This window comes from Microtus pennsylvanicus, chromosome 6, assembly GCF_037038515.1.
Source record: "Microtus pennsylvanicus isolate mMicPen1 chromosome 6, mMicPen1.hap1, whole genome shotgun sequence".
Classification (NCBI taxonomy): Eukaryota; Metazoa; Chordata; class Mammalia; order Rodentia; family Cricetidae; genus Microtus; species Microtus pennsylvanicus.
The window spans coordinates 75,960,182-75,984,880 of record NC_134584.1 but is presented as its reverse complement, the minus strand read 5'-3'; the positions used below and the strand labels follow the sequence as shown (position 1 = coordinate 75,984,880).

The 24,699-nt window shown below is 44.9% G+C and overlaps 1 protein-coding gene and 1 pseudogene across 3 annotated transcripts in view; both read right to left on the bottom strand.

Moving 5' to 3' along the window:
• Window positions 1-24,699, bottom strand: part of Arhgap10 (Rho GTPase activating protein 10) — a 263,662-nt gene that overhangs the window by 168,232 nt on the left and 70,731 nt on the right. For all 3 annotated transcript variants that reach the window (XR_012910917.1, XM_075976491.1, XM_075976492.1), the window contains exons 2-3: window positions 22,229-22,324; window positions 21,949-22,010 (exon numbers count right to left, since the gene is read on the bottom strand). Coding sequence is in view for 2 of the 3 variants with exons in the window: in XM_075976491.1 (XP_075832606.1) it covers window positions 21,949-22,010; window positions 22,229-22,324 (158 nt within the window). In the remaining variant the exon portion in view is untranslated. The remainder of the gene's footprint in view (window positions 1-21,948; window positions 22,011-22,228; window positions 22,325-24,699) is intronic.
• Window positions 9,811-10,278, bottom strand: LOC142852891 (ATP synthase F(0) complex subunit C1, mitochondrial pseudogene; annotated as a pseudogene).

Below are 24,699 nucleotides of genomic sequence, written 5' to 3'. Positions count from 1 at the left end.
AACATAGTTAGCTGTTTTTCCTCATCCTGCCATATATCAACTAAAGGCGCTGTATAGCACATTAAAGAGCTACACGTCTGGAACTGTCTTCAGGGAAGAGAGCTGAAGCAGCTGGCAGAGAAATGCAACTCAGCCCACAGTTCTCCATGCTTGCAGGCTAGCAGCCAACCAAGGGCTCCGGGACCCCACTGCAGAACACTTCCGTTTGAGATCACCTCCTCCTCAGAAATCTAAAATTCAATTCCATTCCTGCACTGCTAATCAGCCCACATTAAGGAAAGGACTCAGAACTGTGCATATTCTTCTAAATACAAGGAGTCTGCTCCATCACTGACAATTCCTCACTCTGGTGAGGGCGGAAGGTACATTCTCAAGCAACATGACAAAATCATGGAGATTCAAGCAAAAGTGAGACCAAGTGCTTGGCCTCGGGGAGGGTCCAGATGACAGGGCACACGCACTCTGACCGCCGTCTCACACACGTCTTACACCTACACACTTGGACTTTTTATTCACAGCCACAAAATGCTGAAAATGCAAATAAAAGGATTATTTACCTAAGGAAAGCATACTTGGTAGCAGTATATGTTAATCATCAGTGGCTTTCTCAAAGCCCAACCCTAAGATCCGGAAGTATTTCAAGGACAAATGGAACACCACACAAGAATACGTCATCTGCCTTTCACAAAGTTCCTCAAAAAAAAAGGAAGGAAGGAAAAGAAAAATTCAAGCTTAAACTAAAGGGGAAGACGGTGAGTTCTTAAAGGGAACAATCAGACATCAAACACAGTTCCCTCCCCTCCTCTTTGTGTGCTAGGCACACGTATTTCCAGGGAGCTATGCGTCCTGGCCTTGGGAGTCTTACTTTCACCAAGGGCTCCTCTGCACTCACTCACTAAAATCCTTCTAAAGTTAACACTCATAATACAAGGTAAATATAAAACATGTAAATGTCTCTTCAAACACAAAGACGCCTGAAAGCTACCCGGGACTTGAAAAGTTTGCTGCTGAGTTGCAGAAGCGCTAAGTAACACAGACCCAAAGGAACAGAACAGTTTGCACAAAGAGAATGGGCTCAGCTTCCATTTAAGTACTTTGAATGCTAACTTCAAATGTTCCACATTTAGTCCCATGTGACGGGAAACAGAGACAAGCTAGACAGCACCACACTGACGGGAGCAGACACACAAACTGGCATGGGGAGGGATCCTAGCCACCCAACAAGGTCTGAGGTGGCCCATGTGTATCTCAGGAAGCAGGTGATCCAATTTACAGACAATTTCCATAAGTTAGATACTTGGGCCTGCAAAGGTACCTGCCACCAAGTCTAACAACCAGTTTGATCCCGAAGATGCACATGGTAGGTGAGAATTCACTCCCCAAATTGTTCTCTGGCCTCTACACATGCACAGTGGTCTCTGTGTACCCCTCCAACACAGCACAGGCACTTGTGTCGTTTTCAAAGCTCCTCTCTCCAGATCTCGCCTACTGCTGATGCAGAACACACCCATACATAATACACACATCCTCTGCAGAGGCTGACATGCTCGGGAATTATTCTGGCAAAGCATGCCAGTGTAACAGAGGCTGGCAAGTAGCTATGGTCACAAAAGAGGGACACAGGGATTAACAACCCCAGAGAATCCTGCAGTCAAAGTCCAAGTCATCTTACCAGAGCCTGTAGCTCAGCAAAGTTTCTTGTGTGAGCACCTGGGCTGTGATATGTATACAAGAATAAGAAGCCCCGAGCCCTCAGGAAATCTGCTCATTTGTAGGGAGGAGCAAGTGGAAATTCTAGTGGTGCTTTCCCGTGAAGAAGAGAGGGCCGAGTGTGGCAGGACTTCATGACGAGGGGGAATGTGCTCAGTCTGAGCTTCTTCAGAGGGGTGATGCTACGTGCTGAAAGATGAGAAGAAATCAGGAACATGAGGAGCAACGGGAGCCAGCAGAGGGACGGGATACAGCAAAAAGAAACATTGCCTATGCCAGCAAATGTCAGAGGGGAAGTGTGGCTGGAGGGAAGAGAAAGAGCGGAGGGACCGCAGAGGGCAGCGCATACTGCAGTCACAACGCCTGGCGCCTGGCGATGGATGCCACTGGACGATCTCAAGCTCCTTTTAAAGATCCGCCTCTTCCAAGCAAAGGATTTGGAGGTGGGGAAAGTGGAAGGAGAAACTCTTCCCAGGAGGTTTCCCCCAGGAGGCAAGACACGATGTGGTTCACACAAATGTAGACACAAAGAAACAGGCAGATCTGAGACACATCTGCAAGCTAAGTGCACTAAGTGTGGAAAAAAACTGAAATATCTATAACTGCTCCCACGTTTTATGCAAACAGCTATCTAAGAGCACTGCTATGGAGGTGCTAAGAGGGGGTGTGTCTGGAAGACAGCAGGTCACTGTGAGGTCATTAGTATTCAGCCCTTCTCTTCTGGGTTTCCTGCTCGACATAAATTGAGCAGCTTTACTCCACCTAACCATAGCACAGAAGCAAAGGAGACGAGCAATCACGAACCGGAACCTGTGAAAGTGTGAGCCAGAATAAGCTGTGGTGGAGAAATGAAGGAGGAGGCGTGGCTGTGTGAGCGGATATATCTGTTAAATGTGGGCTCAAACGTCTATGACTTTGAATCTTCTCGTTTATCTTCTGTGACCGTGAACAGCTGCCAGCCTATGTTATGCCAGCACGTCATGGGAGCTGACTTCTGTCCTGGGATGCCAGCCTATGTTATACCAGCATGAATGGGAGCTGACTTCTCTCCTGGGATGCCAGACTATGTTATACCAGCATGCAATGGGAGCTGACTTCTCTCCTGGGATGCCAGACTATGTTTTACCAGCATGCAATGGGAGCTGACTTCTCTCCTGGGATGCCAGACTATGTTATACCAGCATGCAATGGGAGCTGACTTCTCTCCTGGGATGCTAACCTCTGCAGAAAATATATAATCTATAGGGTCATTCAAATACAGTAATAGAATAGATCCAGACACAAGAGCTGGAAGCAGAACAGGTATCATATAAGTACTTCTTAATTTTATAGGACACTGTGTAAACTCAGTCACCTTAGCAATATGTATGGAAAAAACCAGACAGCAGGTGATCCTAACTGAAAGGTGTGAGCTTCTTGGGGACAGTCATTCTTCAGAGGGATAACCGTGAAGAACAGCACAGATGACTGATGTGCACAGAGAAAAACGTATAGGATTTTTCCTGGGGTGTTTTGTTTTTAAAGACAGAACCAGTGCATAAGAGATGAGAGCATGGGCAAATGTCCATGTGAAGAGCCTATAAAAGAGGCTGAAAGGCTACAGAACATGGCAAGACAGAGAATGTCGACACTGCATAGAAGCTGCCCTGCCGGGCGGTGGTAATACACACCTTTAATCCCAGCACTTGGGAGGCAGAGGCAGGCGGATCTCTGTGAGTTCGAGACCAGCCTGGTCTACAAGAGCTAGTTCCAGGACAGGCTCCAAAGCCACAGAGAAACCCTGTCTCAAAAAACCAAAAAGCTGCCCTATCCTGAGACATGAGATCTTTCCTTCCCTTCTAACAAGAGCCAATATCGCTATGCCTGTAGATGTCATGAAAAAGCTAAGGGAACCAGATGGTTATTGTCTCTGAGGTATAAGAGAAAGGCATTTACAGAAAGTTCAGGCCTGAGAAGAATTTAAAGACATAGCAGAAAAGAAGTAGCGAGGGGGAGGAAGGGAGAGGGGAAGAAGAGACTTCAAATGAGGATCACTGCCTATGGAAACAGGAACAGCCTGCACAGGGCTAAAGTCCCGCTGAAGAAGTGAGCATGAGTTTCCATCTGCCTTACTGTGGGATTTCTCTCTCATGGTGGAGAGAGGGTGAGAGCTGAGGTTCATCCCAGACGCAGCATTTTCTAGAGGTACCAATGCAACAGCATCTTAAGCTGTGGGATCTGGAATGCTGCTGAGCTGAGCTGCAGAAATCTCCAAGTCATAGAGGAGCAAATCCTTCAGTGAGGCCAAGTGGCACAGACCCAAGCCTGGAGCAACAGATACCAGGTGCTTTCCAGGCAAAGGTAAGGCTCAGGAAGGTCCTCCATGTGGAAAGAGAAAGCAGCAGTTCAATGCCGATGGCGGAAATGAAGGCAAGGACGCTGGAGACATCCAATGCATCTGTTAACATCAAAACAGTACCGAGAGAACACACAAAGAGTGGCAAAGACATCTATAACATGGGTATGTGACAACCTCCTAAAATCCCTTACACTGCAGCAAACAGTCCCTCCAAAAGATGAGACCAAAAAGCTAGCTCAAGAGTAATTTCAGGTCATGGAATTTTCCTTCATTTAGAGAACTGATCGGATACAGACTAAAGCGGAAGGCTGGAAAGAGTGTGAGGGCCTCTTCTTGCTAGAAGTCAATAAACAAACTTCCTAAGCAGAGGAGGATGGTGACAGACAGCAGTGTACACAAATTTAGGTTTCTGTGGTTTTTGCTTTGTTTTGGTTTTTAAACTAAAAATGGTTTGTAAACAAGCTTAAACTCCACTGTTCTGTTGTCGGTCCCTGGAAAGTCCAGTCTGTAACTCTACAACAGAGCCTAAACTATTTTCCTTAAGAACAAAGAAAGGTCAGACACTAACCATTTCCGCAAGGTACTTCTGGTTACAGAACAAGGGCTGTTTTCTTCTCTCTCTCAAAATAGACTGGAGGCTCCATGGAATCGCATGCTCTTTATAATTTCACAGAAATATAATGTTGTTGCTATTCCATCCTCCCCAGAGACAAATGAATCCTCCTAATGCCAAACACAGTCCATCCTCCCCAGAGACAAATGGGTCCTCCTAATGCCAAACACAGTCCATCCTCCCCAGAGACAAATGGGTCCTCCTACTGCCAAACACAGTCCATTCTCTCCAGAGACAAATGGGTCCTCCTAATGCCAAACACAGTCCATCCTCCCCAGAGACAAATGAGTCCTCCTAATGCCAAACACAGTCCATCCTCCCCAGAGACAAATGGGTCCTCCTACTGCCAAACACTCTCCATCCTCCCCAGAGACAAATGGGTCCTCCTACTGCCAAATACTCTCCATCCTCCCCAGAGACAAATGGGTCCTCCTACTGCCAAACACTATCCCCTCCCAGCCAAGTGAGTACTAAATCTCCAACCCACTTACCCTGAGGCTTCCAAGGCGAAGTGCAATGATGAGACAGATTCAAAACCAATTGAATTAACGATAGTGAGAAAGTCTTCCACGTGTTAAAAACAAGACGAACGAGCAAATAAAGAACCAGTTACACACATGGTGCTCAACTCTACAGTTAACGTCTAAGAAGCCATCTCAACAGGACAGCGAACCATTTCCTAGAGATGTTCCTAATTAGAATGCTAACGAGGATCCAGCCTGTGAGATGTCTCAGTGGGGAAAGGCAGCTGCCTGCTGCTCAAGCCTGACAGCCTCACCCCCAGATCCCATTTAAATGTCGGTAGAGAGAACTACAGGCAGTGTTTAATAGCAACAGGGAGGAAGAGAACATTTAGCAAGACCCAAAGACTGTCTTTAAATATTTAAATGATAGTATAAGAGAAAAGGGAGAAAACAAATTTTGTTTGCTCAAAGTGTGCGAAGCAAAATATATGGGTAGACCACAGAGCAGCAGGGTTTGGTTTCACTATTGTGAGGAATTTATTAAGAGCTATAGTGCTATAGCTTGGCTGCCTTCCAAGGTAGAGATGACTATGTCTATATAAACATGAGGTGCTAGCACTGAATGTCCAGGCGTGTCTGTCACAGGATCCTTCTCCACAGAAAGTTAGCCCATGAAACCTGAGGTCCTAATTTATCCTTAATCCTGGGATTCTAGATGAGTTGGGGAAAGGCAAAACACAAGCTGTATTTTCACTTTATTTTGCAGGATTAAGACTCAGGGACTCACAGCACAAGTGCTGTAACAAATCTGCTGACCTGTCCTGTCACCTGGGCATCCTGTCCCCCACTTCCAATCCCACCCCCTTAACAACTCCTCCCCCACTTCCCCTGCCAAGGCAAGATCTCCTGCCTCCTGTATGTCCATCTTCTTGAGAGGCAGCTTCTGCCTCTCTCCCTTCCCCTTCTCCTCCCCTCCCCCGTTTTTCTTTCTGTCTCTCTTCTGTCCCCCCACCTTTTCTCGCCCCACTCCTCCATAATCCCTTACTCTTATGCCATTCCCCATACCCACTAAATAAACTCTATACCCACGCTCTCTCTGCATGGCCTATCTATGTGTCTCCCATCCACCAGGGGACCTGCTCAACCACCCCTCTTGGGACCGGCCTCATGTCACCTGCATCATGAATGATAACAAGATAAAGATTAAAATGACTGTAAACATTTCAATGGTGTTTCCAATGGTGGTGCTGGTCTTCTACTCATTAGATATCTGGCCCTAAAAAGCTTGAATAGTCTCAAAGAAGTGTCAGTGGTGGCGCACGCCTTTAATCCCAGCACTCAGGAGGCAGAGGCAGGCAAATCTCTGAGTTTGAGGTCAGTTTGGTCTATAGAGCAAGTTACAAAACAGATAAGGCTGTTACGTAGAGAAACTTTGTCTCAAAAATAATAATAATGAGGAGGAGGAGGACGAGGACGAGGAGGAGGAGGAGGAGGAGGAAAAGGGAGTAGTGGTAGTAGTTAGTGGTAATAGCAGTAGTAGATGGCTGTGGACATAGCTCCATGACCGAGCAACTCTGCCAGGCAAAATTAACTCTCCAGTACTGTGTCAAAAACAGAAAAGGAAAGGGAAACTTACCTTAGGCAACCTTCCAGCTCAAGATGAGCTAAGAAACCTGCTAATGGTAACAGACCACAGGATGGGGTTCTAGCACCCATAATAGCCCCTGTAGCAGCCAGTAATTTCTCCTAGCATGGCTATACAAGGCTGAGTTCTGGGGCTGTAGAGTGTAAGAGGGTAAGACCTCTAGCCAAAGACTACACACTGTAAAATAGCATGAACAGTAGCATACCATGGCAAGATTAGTTAACAATTTTCTGAAGCGACTACCCAGGTAAAACAGAGAAGGAGCTGGGAGACACGTCAAACAATGCCTTTCAAATAAGGAGCTAAAAGCTAAGACAGGCTGAGCACAGAAGAAACAGGCGGAATTACGTCCATTCCCCGCAGCCCTCATTTAAAGCCTGGATTCCAAGTGCTTGTGACCTCTAAAGGAATGCACAATCTGCGAGCAAGAGACTCGCCACTATCGTCTCCCACGACCTTCCAGACACTTTCTATTTTATTGCACTGGAGGGAAAACTCTACTTTTCAACTTCAATGTCACAGACAGCAGCAAAGAAACCACTGAGTTGAGACACAGTGTTTATTTTCCCTTGAACTAGAACCTAAAGAAAGAAAGCCAAGGATTTATCAATCGGAACAAAGCAGCTTTCCCAAAATGAGAAATACTTTTCCAAAAAAGGATTGCTATGTGTAAAAACTTTATTCTGTAAATCTTCCCAAGGAGTGCGGGTATTATCATTAAATTTTTTTCCATTACTGGAGAGGTGGAAGCAGATACACTGAGACACTTGTGGCACTGCATCTCGGGGCTCAGTTTTTAAGAGCCTATTCACCTACGCTGTCCATTGGCCCTTGTGGCTTGAGAAGATACTCCCTCTGAAAGCATCAGAAAGATTTTAGAAAGTGGGGTACCTTAAAACAAAAAGAACACAAATCATCAGATGTGGCTATCACACAGTGCTCTCAAAAGCTGTGCTAAAAAAAAAAAAAAAAACACTATGTGGTCTGTGGCACAATAGTGTCCTACTATCTAATCACTCAGAGCTAAGTTAATTTTTTATTAAACAAATGTGGGAATTATTTCTAAGGTAGACATTGTTCTTACATATTAACCTCAGCTGTGTACAGCTACTAGGTTTCATGACTGCATCTCTCATACACAAGGCATCATTGCACTTGCTCATTTTCACCCCTCCCCTTTTCTCCACTGCCCCCATATATCAGCCGCCCTCTTCCCACAAATAGAGTTGTCATGTGCATAACCATACAGCAAAATATTGCTGCAAAAAAAATTTTCCCGGCTAAACCAACTCACTATTAAACAGTTCAGTTACTCTCCATCCACACTCGTGCAGTGACCCTTTTCTCCATTTTGCTGCGTGCTCTCCTATCTCATAGCTCTTCCTATCAATGTACATCCAAGCTTTCATGAGAATATTAAAATTGGTGCAGGAAGTCCTTCTGTGTATGAGTTGCTTTTATTGGTTAATAAGCTGCTTTGGTCTGTGGTAGGGTAAAATAGAGCTGGGGGGGGGGAAACTAAACTGAATGCTGGGAGAAAGTAGGCAGAGTCAGTGAGAAGCCATGTAGCCGCCAAAAAAGAGAGACACAAGTCAGATGGAACCCTGCCAGTAGGCCACAAGCCTCATGGTAAAATATAAAATAATAGAAATGGGTGAATTTAAGATGTAAGAGCTAGTTAGAAATATGCTTATGCAACTGGCCAAACAGTATTGCAAATAATAAAGTTTCTGAATAATTATTTTGGGTCTGAGCAGCAGGGAAATGAACAAGCAGCCTCCACCAACAAAAATGGCACCCACTGTCTGGGGCATAGATCCACATAAGACCTAAAAAAGCTTTGAAAAAAAAGGGGGGGCTTCTAGACCCATAAAAAATGGGAGCCGAGCACAGCATCTTGTTAGCCATACATTTTTCCCAATGGGCTCTGTTTGCTGGCCGCAAGCAGAGGCGTGGCTGTTCCAAGAGAAGGCTTCCTGACTCAAAGGTAGCACCAAAAACTGTGCATCTCTCTTAAGAAGGCTTCCTGGTTGGTGCTAGTTGCACAAACAGCTCTGGCTCTTTCAAGAGGCTGAGCACTTAAATGGGATCTGTGAACAGCTTGTTATAGATTGCTTAATGGTAATGCAGCCCTGGATCTGGGGTGGGGAGAATGGCTCTCAGAGGCAGCAAACATGCCTCAGTCATATTGGACTTGGTAGAGCAAGCAGGCAGGACCACGAAGTTGGTCCTAGCCATGCCTGCTTAACATAAAAAAGAAAAAAAAAGCGCTCCTGGTCAAAAACTAATAACAGATATGCATGCAATAAAGAGAAATCCATATGGAAAAGACCTCTAAATGAGTCACAGTGTTGGATAAATGTATATAGGCTTGAGAAAGAGAGGAAAAAGAATATAAACAGTTATAATATAAAAGAGTAAAGATAGTCATAGATTAAAGGAGAAAAGATAATAAAATACTAAACTTGAAGAAAGAGTAATAGAGTAAGAAAAATAAGCCACAAAAAAAAAAATGGAGTATACACAGAGAGTATGGATTACGTATATTATTGTGTTTTCTCCGAAATTTTTCACTATGAATGAGCTAAGTACAGAGATACATTTCATTGTACAGGCTGCTAAGCTAAACCAACATATATACTTTAAAGGAGTCTTGACTTCAGTGGCTGAGATGGTTAAACATCCATGACAGCTTCAGGACTGTTGGCTGAGACTATGACAGACCTGATTAACAGCATCCCCAATCAGCAGGAAGTAGTCTAGAGAACAATGCCCAAATTCCCTAAGTGATTGTTTATAAATGTCTGTTTACATTTAAAGGGGGATATGCTATATAAAGATGAATACTTTGCATTGTTATGGATCTTGGTCTATTGATAAAATTTAAGGTCAATTTTGTTACAGTATGTATATGTATTTCTTTTTTCTTTTTCTTTTTTTTAGAGAAACGTTGTTGTTTAACGGGAGAGCTCAACACACTCCAGCACCAGGACCGGCATGAAGTCGAAGCAGCAGGGGAGCTGGGTGACCCTATGGAGCCTCACATGGAGAAAAGGATGAGGAAGGCGACAATCAAACAGAAGAGCCTCATGGCCTCAGACATGACCTCAGAAGAGCTGTTGCTTGAGAGACGGGTTCCTGGCATAGCCAATAATCAAGCTACCAAACACTGCCCCAATGCCAGCCCCGGATCCAGCCACACCAACTGTGGCAGCCCCAGCACCAATAAACTTGGCAGCTGTGTCAGTGTCCTGGGAAACAACACTGGTCTGGAATTCCCATCTGGCCACCTGGAGAGGGGAGCCGCTGCAGGAAGGCTGTTTAACCTGTTTAGATGGGGCCTCTGGTCTACTCAAGAGGGAGGCAGACACAGGCCTGATTAGACCCCTGGTACAGGAGCGGATCAGAACTGGAGTAATGAGCAGTGCCTTGGTGGTCTGCATTTTTCAATCTGCACTCCCACTCCCCTACAGCCCCTGCTCGGCCCACGGCACTCTAGCTGCTCAAGGTGACTATGTATATGTATTTCTGTTCTTAATTAAGGTATTGTGTTTGTGCAGCTCGTTTAGAAATGTAATGTATTATTAAGAAATACAGCTTAATAAATAGTCATCTATAAAAACTAGTTAGGTTTTCTAGATGTACAGAGATATATTTCAGATGGATAGTTATTCTTCAAACATTTCAAAGACTAACAGAATATGGCATTTAAAATGTTTAAGAACTTAGGGCTTTTCATGACATTGAGACACATCTGCTCCTAGCAGCACCAATCTACTTCAAGAGGATGATGGACATGGAAAGGTTCTTTATGGAGTTTGTTAGTCATTTGGGCAAGAAACTGCTCTTGCCTGGACTGCTTGACATGCAGGAACCACAGAAAAATGACTGCCGAACTTGCCTAAAGGTCAGACTGTCCTTTGGGGTTCCTGCTTCCTGAGTCTACCAGACCTTCTGTAGGTCACAGAGGAAAGCAACTGATGAACCTTGCCAATACAAAGCATAAGAAATCTTCAATTTTTTGCTTCACAGAAAAGGTGGCCAGATACTATGAACCTATAGGCTGAAGGTGGATGCCCAGGCAGCAAGATGTCTAGGTCATTTCTAGAGTTTTACAAGTTGCTTACAATGCACTTCCTGTTAACTTAGGTAACTATATCCTTCTGGGGTCTTTGTTGGACTGAATAATAGATAATTAGAACTATAGTTTTCCTTAGTTATGATAAAAGATAAAGTAGATATAGATATTCCAACTGTAATTTTTGCTTGACACCTATTTTGTTTTTTGAGTTTTGTTTTTTTTTTTTTGGTTTTTTTTTTTTTTTTTTTTGGTTTTTCAAGACAGGGTTTCTCTGTAGCTTTGGTGCCTATCCCAGAACTAGCTCTTATAGACCAGGCTGGCCTCGAACTCCCAGAGATCCGCCTGCCTCTGCCTCCCGAGTGCTGGGATTAAAGGTGTGCGCCACCATCGCCCGGCTACCTGTTTTGTTATATGTAATTTTACTATGTTAAAGTTAAGACCTTCCTTTCTATAATAATGAACTCTGAAGGAAAAAACATGGTACTTTGACTATAATTTTCAAAATCGTACGCCCTTTGTTGGTAGCAATGAAATAACTTAGGCTTAGTAAATAATAAAAACCCTAACTCAAAATCTGCTGTGCATCATCAGGAGGGCATTGACCTAATAAGGACTTGGAACATCCACCCTTGTTTATCCTTGGCCCTCTTTCCTCTCTGAGTGTGGGACATTAAGGACCCTGCTTCTATTTTTTTAACAAAATAAATACTTGGGCAGAACACTATGAGAAGGAAGTTAAAACCATGGAAGTAAGCGAGGGATTAGTCTGTAGACACTACAAAAGCATCATCAGGCAGAACTGGAATTTGGCTTTCCAGTTTTAAGTAGGAAAAAGAGAATAACAGTTTCGTAAATCAGTGATATTATGGACAGAGCTAGAAGTAAAATATCATACTCAATAAGGCAAGAAATTGCTAAATTTAAAAAGAAGAGAGAGGGAAAGGGAGGTGTGCTGTTCAAAAAGAGCATCTGGTCATTGACGAACAGGACCTGGATCTCCAGCCTCTCTGTGACGCTTGGGTCACCTGACTGGAAGGGGGCCCTGGTAATTCGTTCTCCTGGGTGGCCACCAGCTAAGCATCTGACCTGGACAAGGAGCTAATTCCCCACTGCATCCTCGAGCACTAAAACATGGCCAGGCATAGAGCAGGCTTTTAAAACTACTTGCTTTATGATTGAAATTTCATCAACTTAGACAATTAAAAGAACAGTTTATACAAACACAAAGTGTCTGCTGATGTTGATAACAAACACAACTGGGCCCGGAAACAAGTGTCTGTTACAAAAGTTCATTTTCCTAGTCATAATTCTGTAACACAAAGGGAAACCCAGAAAATATATTAGGGGAAGGGTTTGAGAAAGAGAGAGGAGAGAGCCCAGAGAGGTGGCGGAAGAGCTGCAGGTTATAGACACAGATCTGACCCCGGGAAAGGGAGGGAGAGAGGAAGGCTGAATCATGCATTTGGGGCTGCAGTCCGTCAGGAACTGTCTCCTTCCCTGGTTACACAGTGCACAGTCATCGGCAGACCAAGGAATCCTGGCCTTTAGGCTAATGCAACAAAGTCCACAGCAACGAGACCTGTGACTGGCCAAACTCCCAGAGTCCTTTACATTACCACATTAAACAAACCCCACCATCAATGTAAAACCACTTCTACTGACTATAGCATGGAGCAACGTGGAAAACACTCCAGGATCTCATGCGAAGTAAGTCTAATCATCTGTGAACTTTAGCACTTCTATTCTAGTTGATTGAAAGAGCTACTTGAGAGTCGGTTTGTTATCATCATGTATACACATGGAAAAGGAAACAAACTACTTGTGTGAAGATATTTCTAAAACTTCAGAGCCCAAACACTTGTGATTCACTTGGCATCTTAGTCACCAAAATCCGGTTCCCCCACAAACATTTTTCCTTTGTGCCTCCAAGAACACTGGAGACATATCACTTCTTTAAAGGGTGCCCCACTTCAAAATCCAGGATTTACTCCCAAGGTGGCAGCACCCACTTCTAAGGCAGTGGTTGCGGGATCGCCTTAACACGTTCTCTAAACAAGGTTTCCAAGTAACTACAGAGACGCGCCATCCCTCTGTAACCTGCCCCTTAGCTAATGACTGAACTAAAATACCGACAGCTTGCCGTTGCTTACACAGGCAAGAAGCAACACCCGCACTCACATCTGCCGTGCTGCTGCCTGGCGGACGGCAGCCACGTGATGCCTTTATTATACACATTTCACTCAGCTTCAAAGTTGGGGGCAAGAGTTGAAAGTGTAGAGTGCTGACAAAATGTGTCCTTGGTGAGCACAAGGCCAGGGATTCACTCTCCAGCCCATGTTCCCCCACAAAAGGGGGGGGGGAGACACTGTTAAAAACAGCTGAAGCCAAGAAACAGAATGTTTCTCTTGTATGCTGGTCTCCTAAAGATGGAGGTGGTTCCCAACTTACTGATACAGAACAAATCACTCACTTCAATGGGCTCCAATTTTCTCTTATATCGATAACTAATGCATGATCTTAGGTGCCCTAGCTCATCAAAAAGCATATGTCATAAAATAATAGCTACGGCTGATTCATAAAAATATCCCTAGTTTATGCAATTATAGGAATGAACTGATAATATTCCGGTGTCTCTTTGGGTGAGTGGGTGAATGCGGAGGTGGGTGAGTAGGTGTGGATATGCATGTGGGTGTGTGTGGGTGTCGCACACGTGCATACATACGTGCATGTGTGCTGGTAGACTACAAAGTAAGTATTACTTAGAAATGAAGAACAGACCCCAAGGATATGAAGGAGAGGAAATGAGCTCCAGCAGGGAAGCAGAATCTGATGAGGACAGGCTGCAGGGTCACAGCCTATGATGAGTCACCAACAGAGAGGATTCTGACTCAGGGAACAAGAAGGCTTCTCCCAAACAGGGCCCCAAGGCCACAGCAGCGCTCACCCACTCTGCAATGCTGAGCTGCGCTTATCATGGATGTAATTCCTTAAGTATTCTAAGCACGTAAAAATAAAGCCTCAACTGGGGCATTCCTGCAGCAGAATTCACAACACAGTGTGCATATCTGACTAAACTGTAATGTGCTTTCAGGACAAAATGGTAAAATATATCATCAGATGGTAAAGATTATCTCCAAAGAGAGAAAGCAAGCCTCTGTAAAATTAAGTCACAGACAACTTCGGGGTTTTGTTCTTGTTTTTATTTTTGTTTTTTTTGTTTTGTTTCATTTGGTTTGGTTTGGTTTTTTTTGAAACAGGCTTTCTCTGTGCAGACTTGGCTATCCTGGAACTTGCTCTGTAGACCAGGCTGGCCTCAAACTTAGAGGTTTACAGTTGCCTCTGCCTCCTGAGTGCTGGATTAAAGGTGCGCTCCACTGCCTGATACTGTCATGGACAACGTTGAAAACAAACTAAGAAGTGTCTCCAGGAATGACTGCTAGGATTTCTGTCATCAACGTTCCAGCCAAAAGTATCACAACAACTGTGCCACTCTCTCTTCAGAAAGAGCTGACTGCGCATTTGTTATTATAAGTATGACTGTGAGAGTAAGCGGACAGCAAAGACGGCAACAGCGCCCAAGGTTCCGCCATTTGTCACAAAAATTCACATGCATAAGCAACATTAACCATTATTGAGCAACACTAAAACTACTAGCAGTAGAGCCCTGCTTCGTTAAGACATATCAGATATGGGTACAGTTTCAAGGCCTCTGGAAAGGACGGGTAAAAACTTCACCCATTGAGCCTTTTAACACTCGTGGTTGGTAAAGTCATAAAAAACAATGTTTGAACTTTCTGAGAGACCTAAATCTGAGACAAAAGAGATCCCATTGGCTAGTGGTTCAGATTTCAGAATTCAGCAAGTCTATGAAAATGGGTATTTCTAGAATACCCCACAATTTCAGAACTCATAGCATCTGCAGTACAACCTGAGAACAGGCATTTCTAACACATCCCCCCAAATTTCAGAATTCATGGCATCTGGGATGCAGCCTGAGAACGGGCATTTCTAACATATCCTCCCACAAATTAGTTACCTTGAGGCTGTAACAAAATATCTTAGAGAAGTGGCTTAATTCATCGTGGCTGGAAGTTTGAGTGTACCGTCAGCACGGAGAGTCTGGGTAGCAAATGAAGCAGTGGACACAGCTCACCCCAGCCAAACACCAGAGAGGATGAGTGCCGGCTCTCACCTAGCTCTCCTTTCTCCCTTCCCACACAGTCAAGGAGCCCAGCCCGTAGGACAGTGCTCCCATTGAGGGTAGACACTGCCCCCTCAGTTAATCCTCTCTGCACACACCTCCACAGACAAGCCTACCATTGGGTCTCCCGGGTGATTCAAAGTTTACATGGAAGCTAACCCTCACTATAGAGGTGATGCTGGTCCATACACATGCTTAGAGATCACCTGCTGTGATGCTGAAAAAGGAACATTAAGATGTTTTCTCCCGAAGAGTAAAAACATTCATGTACTTTAATCAATATTACTTCAGTGACATCATACATCTTTATAGAAAACCAGTAATAGCTGAGAACAAAATTCAAATGTCAAAAACCAAAGTTGCTATAGAAGTGCTCAGAATACATTTTTATTAAGTATACGGTGTTCTGCTAGCAGGCCAGAAGAGGACACCAGATCTCATTATGGATGGTTGTGAGCCACTGTGTGGTTCCTGGGAATTGAACTCAGGACCTCTGGAACAGCAGCCAGTGTTCTTAATCACTGAGCCATCTCTCCAGCTCCAGAACATATATTATATGTGTGTATGTATATGTACATATATGTTTATACATATGTATATTTTAAAGATTTCCCTGAGGTAGACAAGTTGTCTGACAAGGTGGTACTGAACACTGATGGCTAAGGCACCTCTGGACACACCTGGAAAGCTCTGCCTTCCATCTCCCGCAGGTACTGTTCCTTGCAGCTTTTCTAACCTTCTATTACACCCCTATTCTGATTTTCCAGAACCTCAGAAACTGCGCCCTTGAGGGCTGGCAAGAAAATCACAATCAGTCTGCTCAAAGGATTTACTCAAATAAGTAAATACAGCATAAAGGGCCTTCTCATGCTCATAAATTCTGCAGCAATGTTTTCAAAGTCCCTAGACGCCTGGACAGCCGCCCACCTCAGATAAGTACACCATGTCCTGTCAGGCCATGGAGCATCAGAGGAATGCTGGCAGCTCCCTCGGACAGCCTGCACAGACACAAGCCCCCAGTCTGGCCTCTTACTGGGTCTAGCCCAGCTCCTGAGTTTAGGTTCTTCACATCCACTGTTAGGGTTAGAAACCCTGTCCTGAAACACACAGCGAAACCTGTCTGGAGGGCTGGGCTCATCTTCCTGTAGAGACCAGACTTTGGGTGTGGAGGCAAACAGTGATTTCTCTTCTCACACTGGTGCTCTGGCTACTTCCTTCCCAGTGAGTCACTGGATTCCAGTTCGCAGTTTTGTTGACACCAGGGACTGAACCTTCCTACTGAGTGCTCCACCACTAGGCCACACCCAGAATCTTAGCAATGTATTTGGTAGCAATGGAGGACGGGGGACTCAAACAGCCTTCCCTCTTCCCCAGACAGAACATGGAGGAGCCAGCATTTCAGATCATCTGGGCTTAACTGAGTAACTGAGGTATTTCCACTCGGCTCACCCCCCACCTCTGCAGACCTCCCAGAATTCCTGTGCCTCTGTGACTGTGCATGTTCTTGACCATTCCTCCAGTGGACATCCACCTACTCAGGAGAGAGAACTGTGGCAAGCAGTAAGCACACAGTGGGATTTGCTGAACTAAATATGGCCCCACCTAGGGATAGACTAGGCACATACACATAATGCTGTAAGCTTCATCGGATGGAAAGTCTAGGCCCACTGCTGCACTTCCAGACAGATGAATTTACCTTTAAAGCCCCAAACCCTATAGAACATACATTCAATTAAAAAATAAAATAAAAACATAATAATAAAATAAAATCTCACATCTGGCATTGGTCTTGGTCTTCCACTATTTTAACTTATTTTCCCCTTCTACTGATTAAGTCTTAACTATGAATATCCAATGATCATGCTTCACTGTTACTTTCAGACTATGGAAGAATACTGATTAATTTTGAAGTTTTAATAATCACTAAAACTACACCAACCTTCTCAGAAACTATTTCAGCTGTCTCATTCTGCTTTCCTTTCCTAACCCATGGCTTTTAGCAGGCTGCCAGCTTATACTCATTTTAAGAGGCCTGTTGACTGTATTTTGTTCTGAGTTCCCAGAATGCACCTGCATTCAGTCCACTGCTCAAGCCCCTCTTTGCTGCTGTACTTAGAAGAAAGGAACTAAGGAGAGCACTAGAGACCTCCTTGTGCATTGGCCTGGCCCATGACTCCCAGATCTGCACAGCTTCCCTGTCCCTCTCCCTGACAAGCACACTTCATACTTTGTCTATTTTAATTAACTTGTAATTACCAGCTCTTCTTCAGGACCACACTGAAAGTTTCCTAGTCAAAGTTTACAGCTGTCCTGTACTCTAATGTCACAACTGTTTCTTCGTAAACTTTCAAAAGGCAGCCATGATTACTCCACCCAGTTTTCATGCTCTAAGAGACGTGATATACCCTCAGCACTCAGGGACCTGCATGGTGCATGCTTACCCCCAGCACTCGGGAGCTGCATGCGATGGTGCATGCCTACCTCCCACACTCAGGAGCAGCATGCGATGGTGCATGCCTACCCCCAGCACTCAGGGGGTGCATGCAACTCTGCATACCTACCTCCAGCCTCAGGAGGCTGCATGCAACAGTGCGTGCCTACCGCCAGCACTCAGGGGGCTTCATGTGATGGCACATGCCTACCCCCAGCACTCAAGAGGCAAAAGTAGGTGGCTACAAGCTTGAGAACTAGGCTACACAGGAGACCTTGTTCTCCTTCTGTTGTGGGAGTCCCCTTTGTGTGCTGTGATTAGCATTAATGAATAAAGAAACTGCCTTGGCCTGTTGATAGGGCAGAACTCAGGTAGGCAGGGAGGACTGGACGGAACACTGGGAGAAAGAAGGGCAGAGTCAGGGAACCACCAGAATCAGACATGCAGAATCTTTGCTGGTGAGCCACTGCCATGTGGTGATACACAGATTAATAGAAATGGGTTAAACTAAGATGTAAGAGTTAGCCAATAAGAAGCTAGAGCTAATGAGCCAAGCAGGTTTTAATAAACACTGTTTATTAAATAATATTATTTAATATATTTATATTTAATATAAATAAATAATATTATTTAAAATTATTTAAATAATTAAAATAATACAGTTTCTGTGTGATTATTTCGTGGCTAAACTAGCAGAGCAGACAGGACACACAAGCGGGCCCTCCTACACCCTTCCAAAAATAGATAAACTATAAATTCTGGTCAAGGGCAAAACCAAAAGGCCTACAAACAAATGGCATGGACATTTACCATCAATGTCCTTCATTTGAATGACGCTGCAGAGAGATTAACTGCTATTGAGAGACACAGAAGAATCTGAAACTGAGCTGTTTTCTGGAATAAAGGTGTTTTGTTCTTATTGTTATTAAAGTGACACTTCCTCAGACAGGCCCTGAGGTAGCTGTACTTGAAACAGTATGCATTTGTACAGGAGATGACTCAATGCTGAGCTTTCAGTCAAAATGACAGCAGGGGAATTAGGAACACTGGAGAAACAGGATCAGATGTGACACTGGGTGCTGAGAACACGTAATTTAACACTGTATTCTTGTAACTCTTTCAATTTCCCAAACTAAACTGGAGTATCATGTTCACAACTTCGGGGTGCCTGTGTCTGTTCCCCACTGCTTCCTCTCCGGCAAGGATTTCTGTTCCCACAAAGCAGTTTTGTGGGGTTTTGTGGGTCTGGTTTGGTTTTTCAAAACAGGGTTTCTCTGTGTAGCCATGGTTTTCCTAGAACTCGCTCCATCGACCATGCTGTCCTCAAAATCAGAGATCCACCAGCCTCTATCTCCCAAGTTCTGGGAATAAGGTGTGCACCACAACACCCGGGCCACATGTCAGTTTTAACATGCTATACCATTCTCCTCTCAGGGGTCCAAAGCCCCCCACAGACACAATCCTGCTCTCATATTTGCCCTGCCCCAGGAACCCAAGCTTCTTATGTCTGAGGCTCATCTTACCTCAGACACAGTCAGTCAGCTGAGATTAAATCAGCACTCAGCTAACAGCATCTCTATGAACCGCACTATCTACATCCCTGTCTAAGAACACATTCCCGTTTCTTGACCTCATCAATTCACTCCAAGAAACCTATGACAGAAAACAACCATCGGGGCAGAAAGTGGTCACGTGGTATTTCTCTGCCGAGAACCCCCTTCCTGCACAGGCTAGTCCTCTACCAAAAAGGCCCTCAGCACTTGACTGCCAGCTCTCTCTCTGCCGGGCTCGCCCATGGCGCCTTATCCACCTCTGCTGTGAACTGCAGCACTCTGCACGGCCTGACAGCACCTTGTATGTCTACACATCACCTCCCTTGCTGGCATATAAACTGGATGCAGGCATGCTGCAATGCTGGCTCCAAGCCCTCAGATTCCAACCAATAAGAACAACATAAATGATCAATAAATGCTGACCACATGATCGGGAACCCAGAAAAGAATGACTAAAATGTTTGGATTAAGGCTTCACCCCAGGTCCTGGCATCCATATATCCAAAGAGTCAGGAATGTTTGCCTGGAAGTTCCATCCCAAGCCCTCTCCCCTGGGAGTTGCCTCAGTGCAGACTCCACCCCTGAGAAAGCCCGCCAAACGATGGCCCCTACCCAGAGATGCTCAAGATCACTCCCTCAGAGTATTTAAACTGCCCTCCCCAGAGAACAAACACATGGTTTTCCTGTCTTCCTTCCCTGGTTTCTCTCTGGGGGGCTAGAAAGCCATCTGGGAGCCTTGGTATCCATTAAACCTGGGCTTTTTCTAATTTGGTTTGATTTGATCTGATTTGGATTATTGAATTGGTGGAGAGGCTTAGGAGGGTGCAGAAACTTTACATAAATGTCAAAGAAAGTACACACACACGCACATACACGCACGCACACAAGCACACACCTGCACACGCGCACACACACCTCTTATGCAATATAAACCAGAACATTAAATTACCAGTCCACCCCAGTGCCTCAACTTCACACCTGCTACAGAAAGGTGATATCATGGCACTATTCTGATCTAATGTCACATTTAGTCTTTACTAAACAGCTGAGAAATGAGTGACCATAACATTAAATAAGCACCAATTGTGGTGCGGGAGAATTGTCTGCATTCCGTCAATCATGTTTTAAATAAACGCTGATTGGCCAGGCAGGAAGTATAGGTGGGAAAACCAGACAGGAAGTAGAAATGATGCAATGACAACAGGAGAATTCTAGAAAGAAGGAAGTTGATTTCTCCCAGTCCAGCCCAGACAATCGAGAAGCAAGATGAAATCTGCCTGGCTGAGAAAGGTACTGAGCCATGTGGCTAGCATGTGACTAGCATAGATAAGAACAATGGGTTAATATAAGATACAAGAGCTAATAAAAAGCCTGAGCTAATGGGCCAATCAGCTTATAATTTATGGAGACCTCTGTGTGATTTTCTTTGGGGCTAAACAGCTGTGGGAACCGGGCAGGACAGAAAACCCCAAGCAGACAGGCCTTAATGTGACACAATTGAACCTACCAGTGTGTGTCAGGAAAAGCTCATGTGATCACACTACCTTCACATGCACGCCAGGAAATTCTAGGTGTGTTATATATACATGTTCATATGTGTGCACATCTGTTTGCAGATACATGTGTTTACATAGATATGTACGTTGACAGCAGGTGTCTTTCTCAATTACTTCCCTTCATTTTGAGGGCAGGTCTCACTGAACCTGCAGCTCACCAATTCAGTCACTCACTAACTTGCAAGCCCAGGGATCCTCCTGTGTCCTCTCTGGCACTAAGATCACGCGCGCACACTGCTGCACCCCTACACTTCCTACATGGGTGCTGGGAATCCCAACTTGAATCGTTCCACTTGTGTGCCAAGCACTTTACCAAATGAGACATCTTCCCAGACTCCTCCATGAATTTTGTTTTGTTTTGTTGAGACAGGGTTTCTCTGTGTAGTCCTGGCTGTCCTGGAACAGCTCTGTAGACCAGGCTGATCGAGTTTAAAGGCATGCCTCACCACTGCCTGGCCCGCCATGAAATTTTTAACATCTAGGAAATTTCTCAGAAAGTAGGGTAAATGCAAATTAGGAGATTTTAGAAAACATGTCTGTGTTAGCCTTAAAATCAAAAAAAAATTCCAGCGCTTGGGTTTTTCCCCTACGGCAAATGCATCTGATAGAAACCCAGCAGCCACCTGGGCAGTGAAAGCGGGAGGGCACCTGCTCCATGGTAGGCTGGAAGCTCAGCGCTCCATCTCGTACTTCACAGTCTGTCCACCGTCACACCAGGAATCCAGAGCTCTGTCCACCCTCACACTAGGAATCCAGAGTGCTGTCCACCCTCACACTAGGAATCCAGAGCGCTGTCCACCCTCACACTAGGAATCCAGAGCTCTGTCCACCCTCACACTAGGAATCCAGAGCTCTGTCCACCCTCACACTAGGAATCCAGAGCTCTGTCCACCCTCACACTAGGAATCCAGAGCTCTGTCCACCCTCACACTAGGAATCCAGAGCTCTGTCCACCCTCACACTAGGAATCCAGAGCTCTGTCCACCCTCACACTAGGAATCCAGAGCTATGGCTCAAAATCATCCTTCGGCTCCTTCTACGTACAAGCAGGCATGTCTGCCTTTGCTTTAGGTATATTCTGCCTCTGCCTGACAGGTATGTAAATCAAAGGCTCTGCTAACAAAGCACAAACCAGCATCAACCTTTGACTTCACAGGTGAAAGACGCAGACAAGAGGTCCAGAACCTCGCCCCAGAACTCATCACTGTCAAAACCATCAGGAACCCAGAAATCAGAGCTCAGAAAACCCCAATCCAAAGCGATAAATGGATCAAACTTCTGTCCAGCCCAGCTTCACAGCCCAGACCGCCCCTCCCAGAAACTGTTAACTGATACATTTACATTCCTGACACTCACCATGATCTCTCTCTGTTCTTCCAGATTCTTCAGAAAGTTGGAAAATTCCCGTAAGGAAGCATCTGAAAGGAGAAAGGCGTGAGTTGTGTTGGACGTGACCGAGGAGAGCAAACCAGACCTTCCGTAAGGAAGCATCTGAAAGGAGAAAGGCGTGAGTTGTGTTGGATATGACCGAGGAGAGCAAACCAGACCTCCCGTAAGGAAGCATCCGAAAGGAGAAAGGCGTGAGTTGTGTTGGACGTGACCAAGGAGAGCAAACCATACCTCCGGCCTTCCTTACCTATGCACCGCTCATCATCAGTCTCAGCGTCCCCAATGAACTCAAACTTGAAGTCTCTGAGCGAATGAGCAAACTTCCGCTGGGCTGCTGAAAGACCTAAAAGAAAGGCATAGTGGTGAGCAGGGTTCCTGCTATAAAACCAAGGACTACCACAAACTGCATTTCTGTTAGGGTTGGTAGAGCAGGTGAACAGTGCTCCACTCAGTATGAAAAGGCAGAATCCGCCTGTCATCTTCTGTCTGTCTCCTCCCACACCCTACTCCTGCCCCTGCCCCTGCCCACTTCCCTGGAGCTGATCACTGCACATCGTCCAGCACTCAGGGCAGGATTGAGTCTTAAGTTCACAAGGTAATAATTAGCGTCCATCTGAAAGCACTCATCAGGGCGTGGGAAGATCTGGACAGCTAGTGGTATCCTCTGAACTGACACCACCACCACTACCACCATCACTACCACTACCACCACCACCATCACCAACAACAACAACCAACAACAACAACACCCTCAACCACCACCACCATCTCCACCACCACCACCAACAACAACACCCTCAACCACCACCACCATCACCATCACCACCAACAACAACAACACCCTCAACCACCACCACCATCACCATCTCCACCACCCTACCACCATCATCACCAACACCTACACCACCATCACCATCACCACCACTACCACCTACTCCACTACCACCACCATTATCACCACCACTACCACCACCCTCAACCACCAACACCAACACCACCATCACCAACACCACCATCACTAACACCACCATCATTATCACCACCACCACCACCACTACCAACTACTCCACTACCACTACCACCACCACTACCACCATCACCACCACCACCAAAAAAGGAGGAAGAAGATACTAGCCCAAGCAAACAAGAAGATTCAAAATAAAAATGTTCATTTAAAACAGCACTACAGGGCTGGAGAGATGGCTCAGAGGTTAAGAGCACTGACTGCTCTTCCAGAGGTCCTGAGTTCAATTCCCAGCAACCACATGGATGGCTTACAGCCATCTATAATGAGACCTGGCACCCCCTCCTGGCTTGCAGGCACACGTGGAAGGAATGTAATATACACATAATATAATAAATAAATAAATATTTGAAAAAAAATAAAATAAAATAAAACAGCACTACAGAGGTAACTTAAAGACTAACATTAAATGGTCACATTTAAAAGATGATCATAGGGCTAGAGAGATGGCTCAGCCTGCTCTTCCAAAGGTCCTGAGTTCACCATGTGAGCAACCACATGGTGGCTCACAACCATCTGTAATGGGGTCTGGTGCCCTCTTCTGGCCTGCAGGCATACACACAGACAGAATATTGTATACATAATAAATAAATATTTTAAGAAAATGAAAAAAAGATGATCATAATAACAGTAAAACTTTATAAATCTCCAAAGAGCTATAAGATGTTGTCAGCTCCTTTTTCACTACAGGTCACTACAGCCAAGGAAGCGCCACGACTAATTATCCAACTCAAGTGCACAGCTCGATGGAGCACACGTGCCTATGAATGAGGTTTCGGCGGAGTTCCTCACATAGGAGACTTTGACTAATACCAGACTAATAACGCTGATTAAGCTACAACTCTGAAGCGGACGGAAAAGTAGCATATGACCACAAAATATAAGTAGCTGCTTTAAAAACTGAACTTCTATTTTTAATTGGGCAAACATGAACACCACAAGAGGAAGTGAAAGAAATTAAAGTGCAGCCACATGAAAAGGTGCTCCATCTTCAGGGTCAGAAACCTAAAAACAAAAACCTCAAGACAGCTGATTCTCAAGACGGCCAAAAGTATATGGAGAAAGAAATCTCTCGCTGCCAAAACTGGCATAATTACTTTAGCAGTTTGACAATTTCAGGGAAATTTGATGAAATCCTACAACCCAGAAATTTTGGTAAATTTCCAAGAAAAAAAAAAACTCTTGCACATGGATATTTGCAGATGTGCAATAGAAACTCAGCAAGACTTATCCCTGTAAAAGGAGTTTGGAGTATCCACGAGCAGCACCAAAACAACACAAAAACCAACCCCTGTAGCCATACAATGTGAAGTACGAAGAGCTAAACATGGAGAGAGGTAACGCTCACACCTTAGAGAGAAAGGAGCGCTAACTCTAAAGTAGATGTGAGGGAGGATTCCTCTTCTGCTTCACGCCATGCATTTGTTTTAAACATTGGGGAACTGCAGCCCCACTTTTAACAACTCCTGTGACAACACAGTGAGCAGATATGGTGGGCCACAGCTACCACTCCAGCGCTTAGGAGATAGGGACAAGAGAACTGTGGTAAGTTCATGGACAGTGGAACTCCAGAGAAGCTGTCTCATAACCCCCAACAAAGAAGAGCCGCACACAAGCCAGTCGTATTTGTATGTACGCACTTAAATTGTTAAAAATGTTCCTTTGAATCTGAGCATGTATATATTAGCATATTT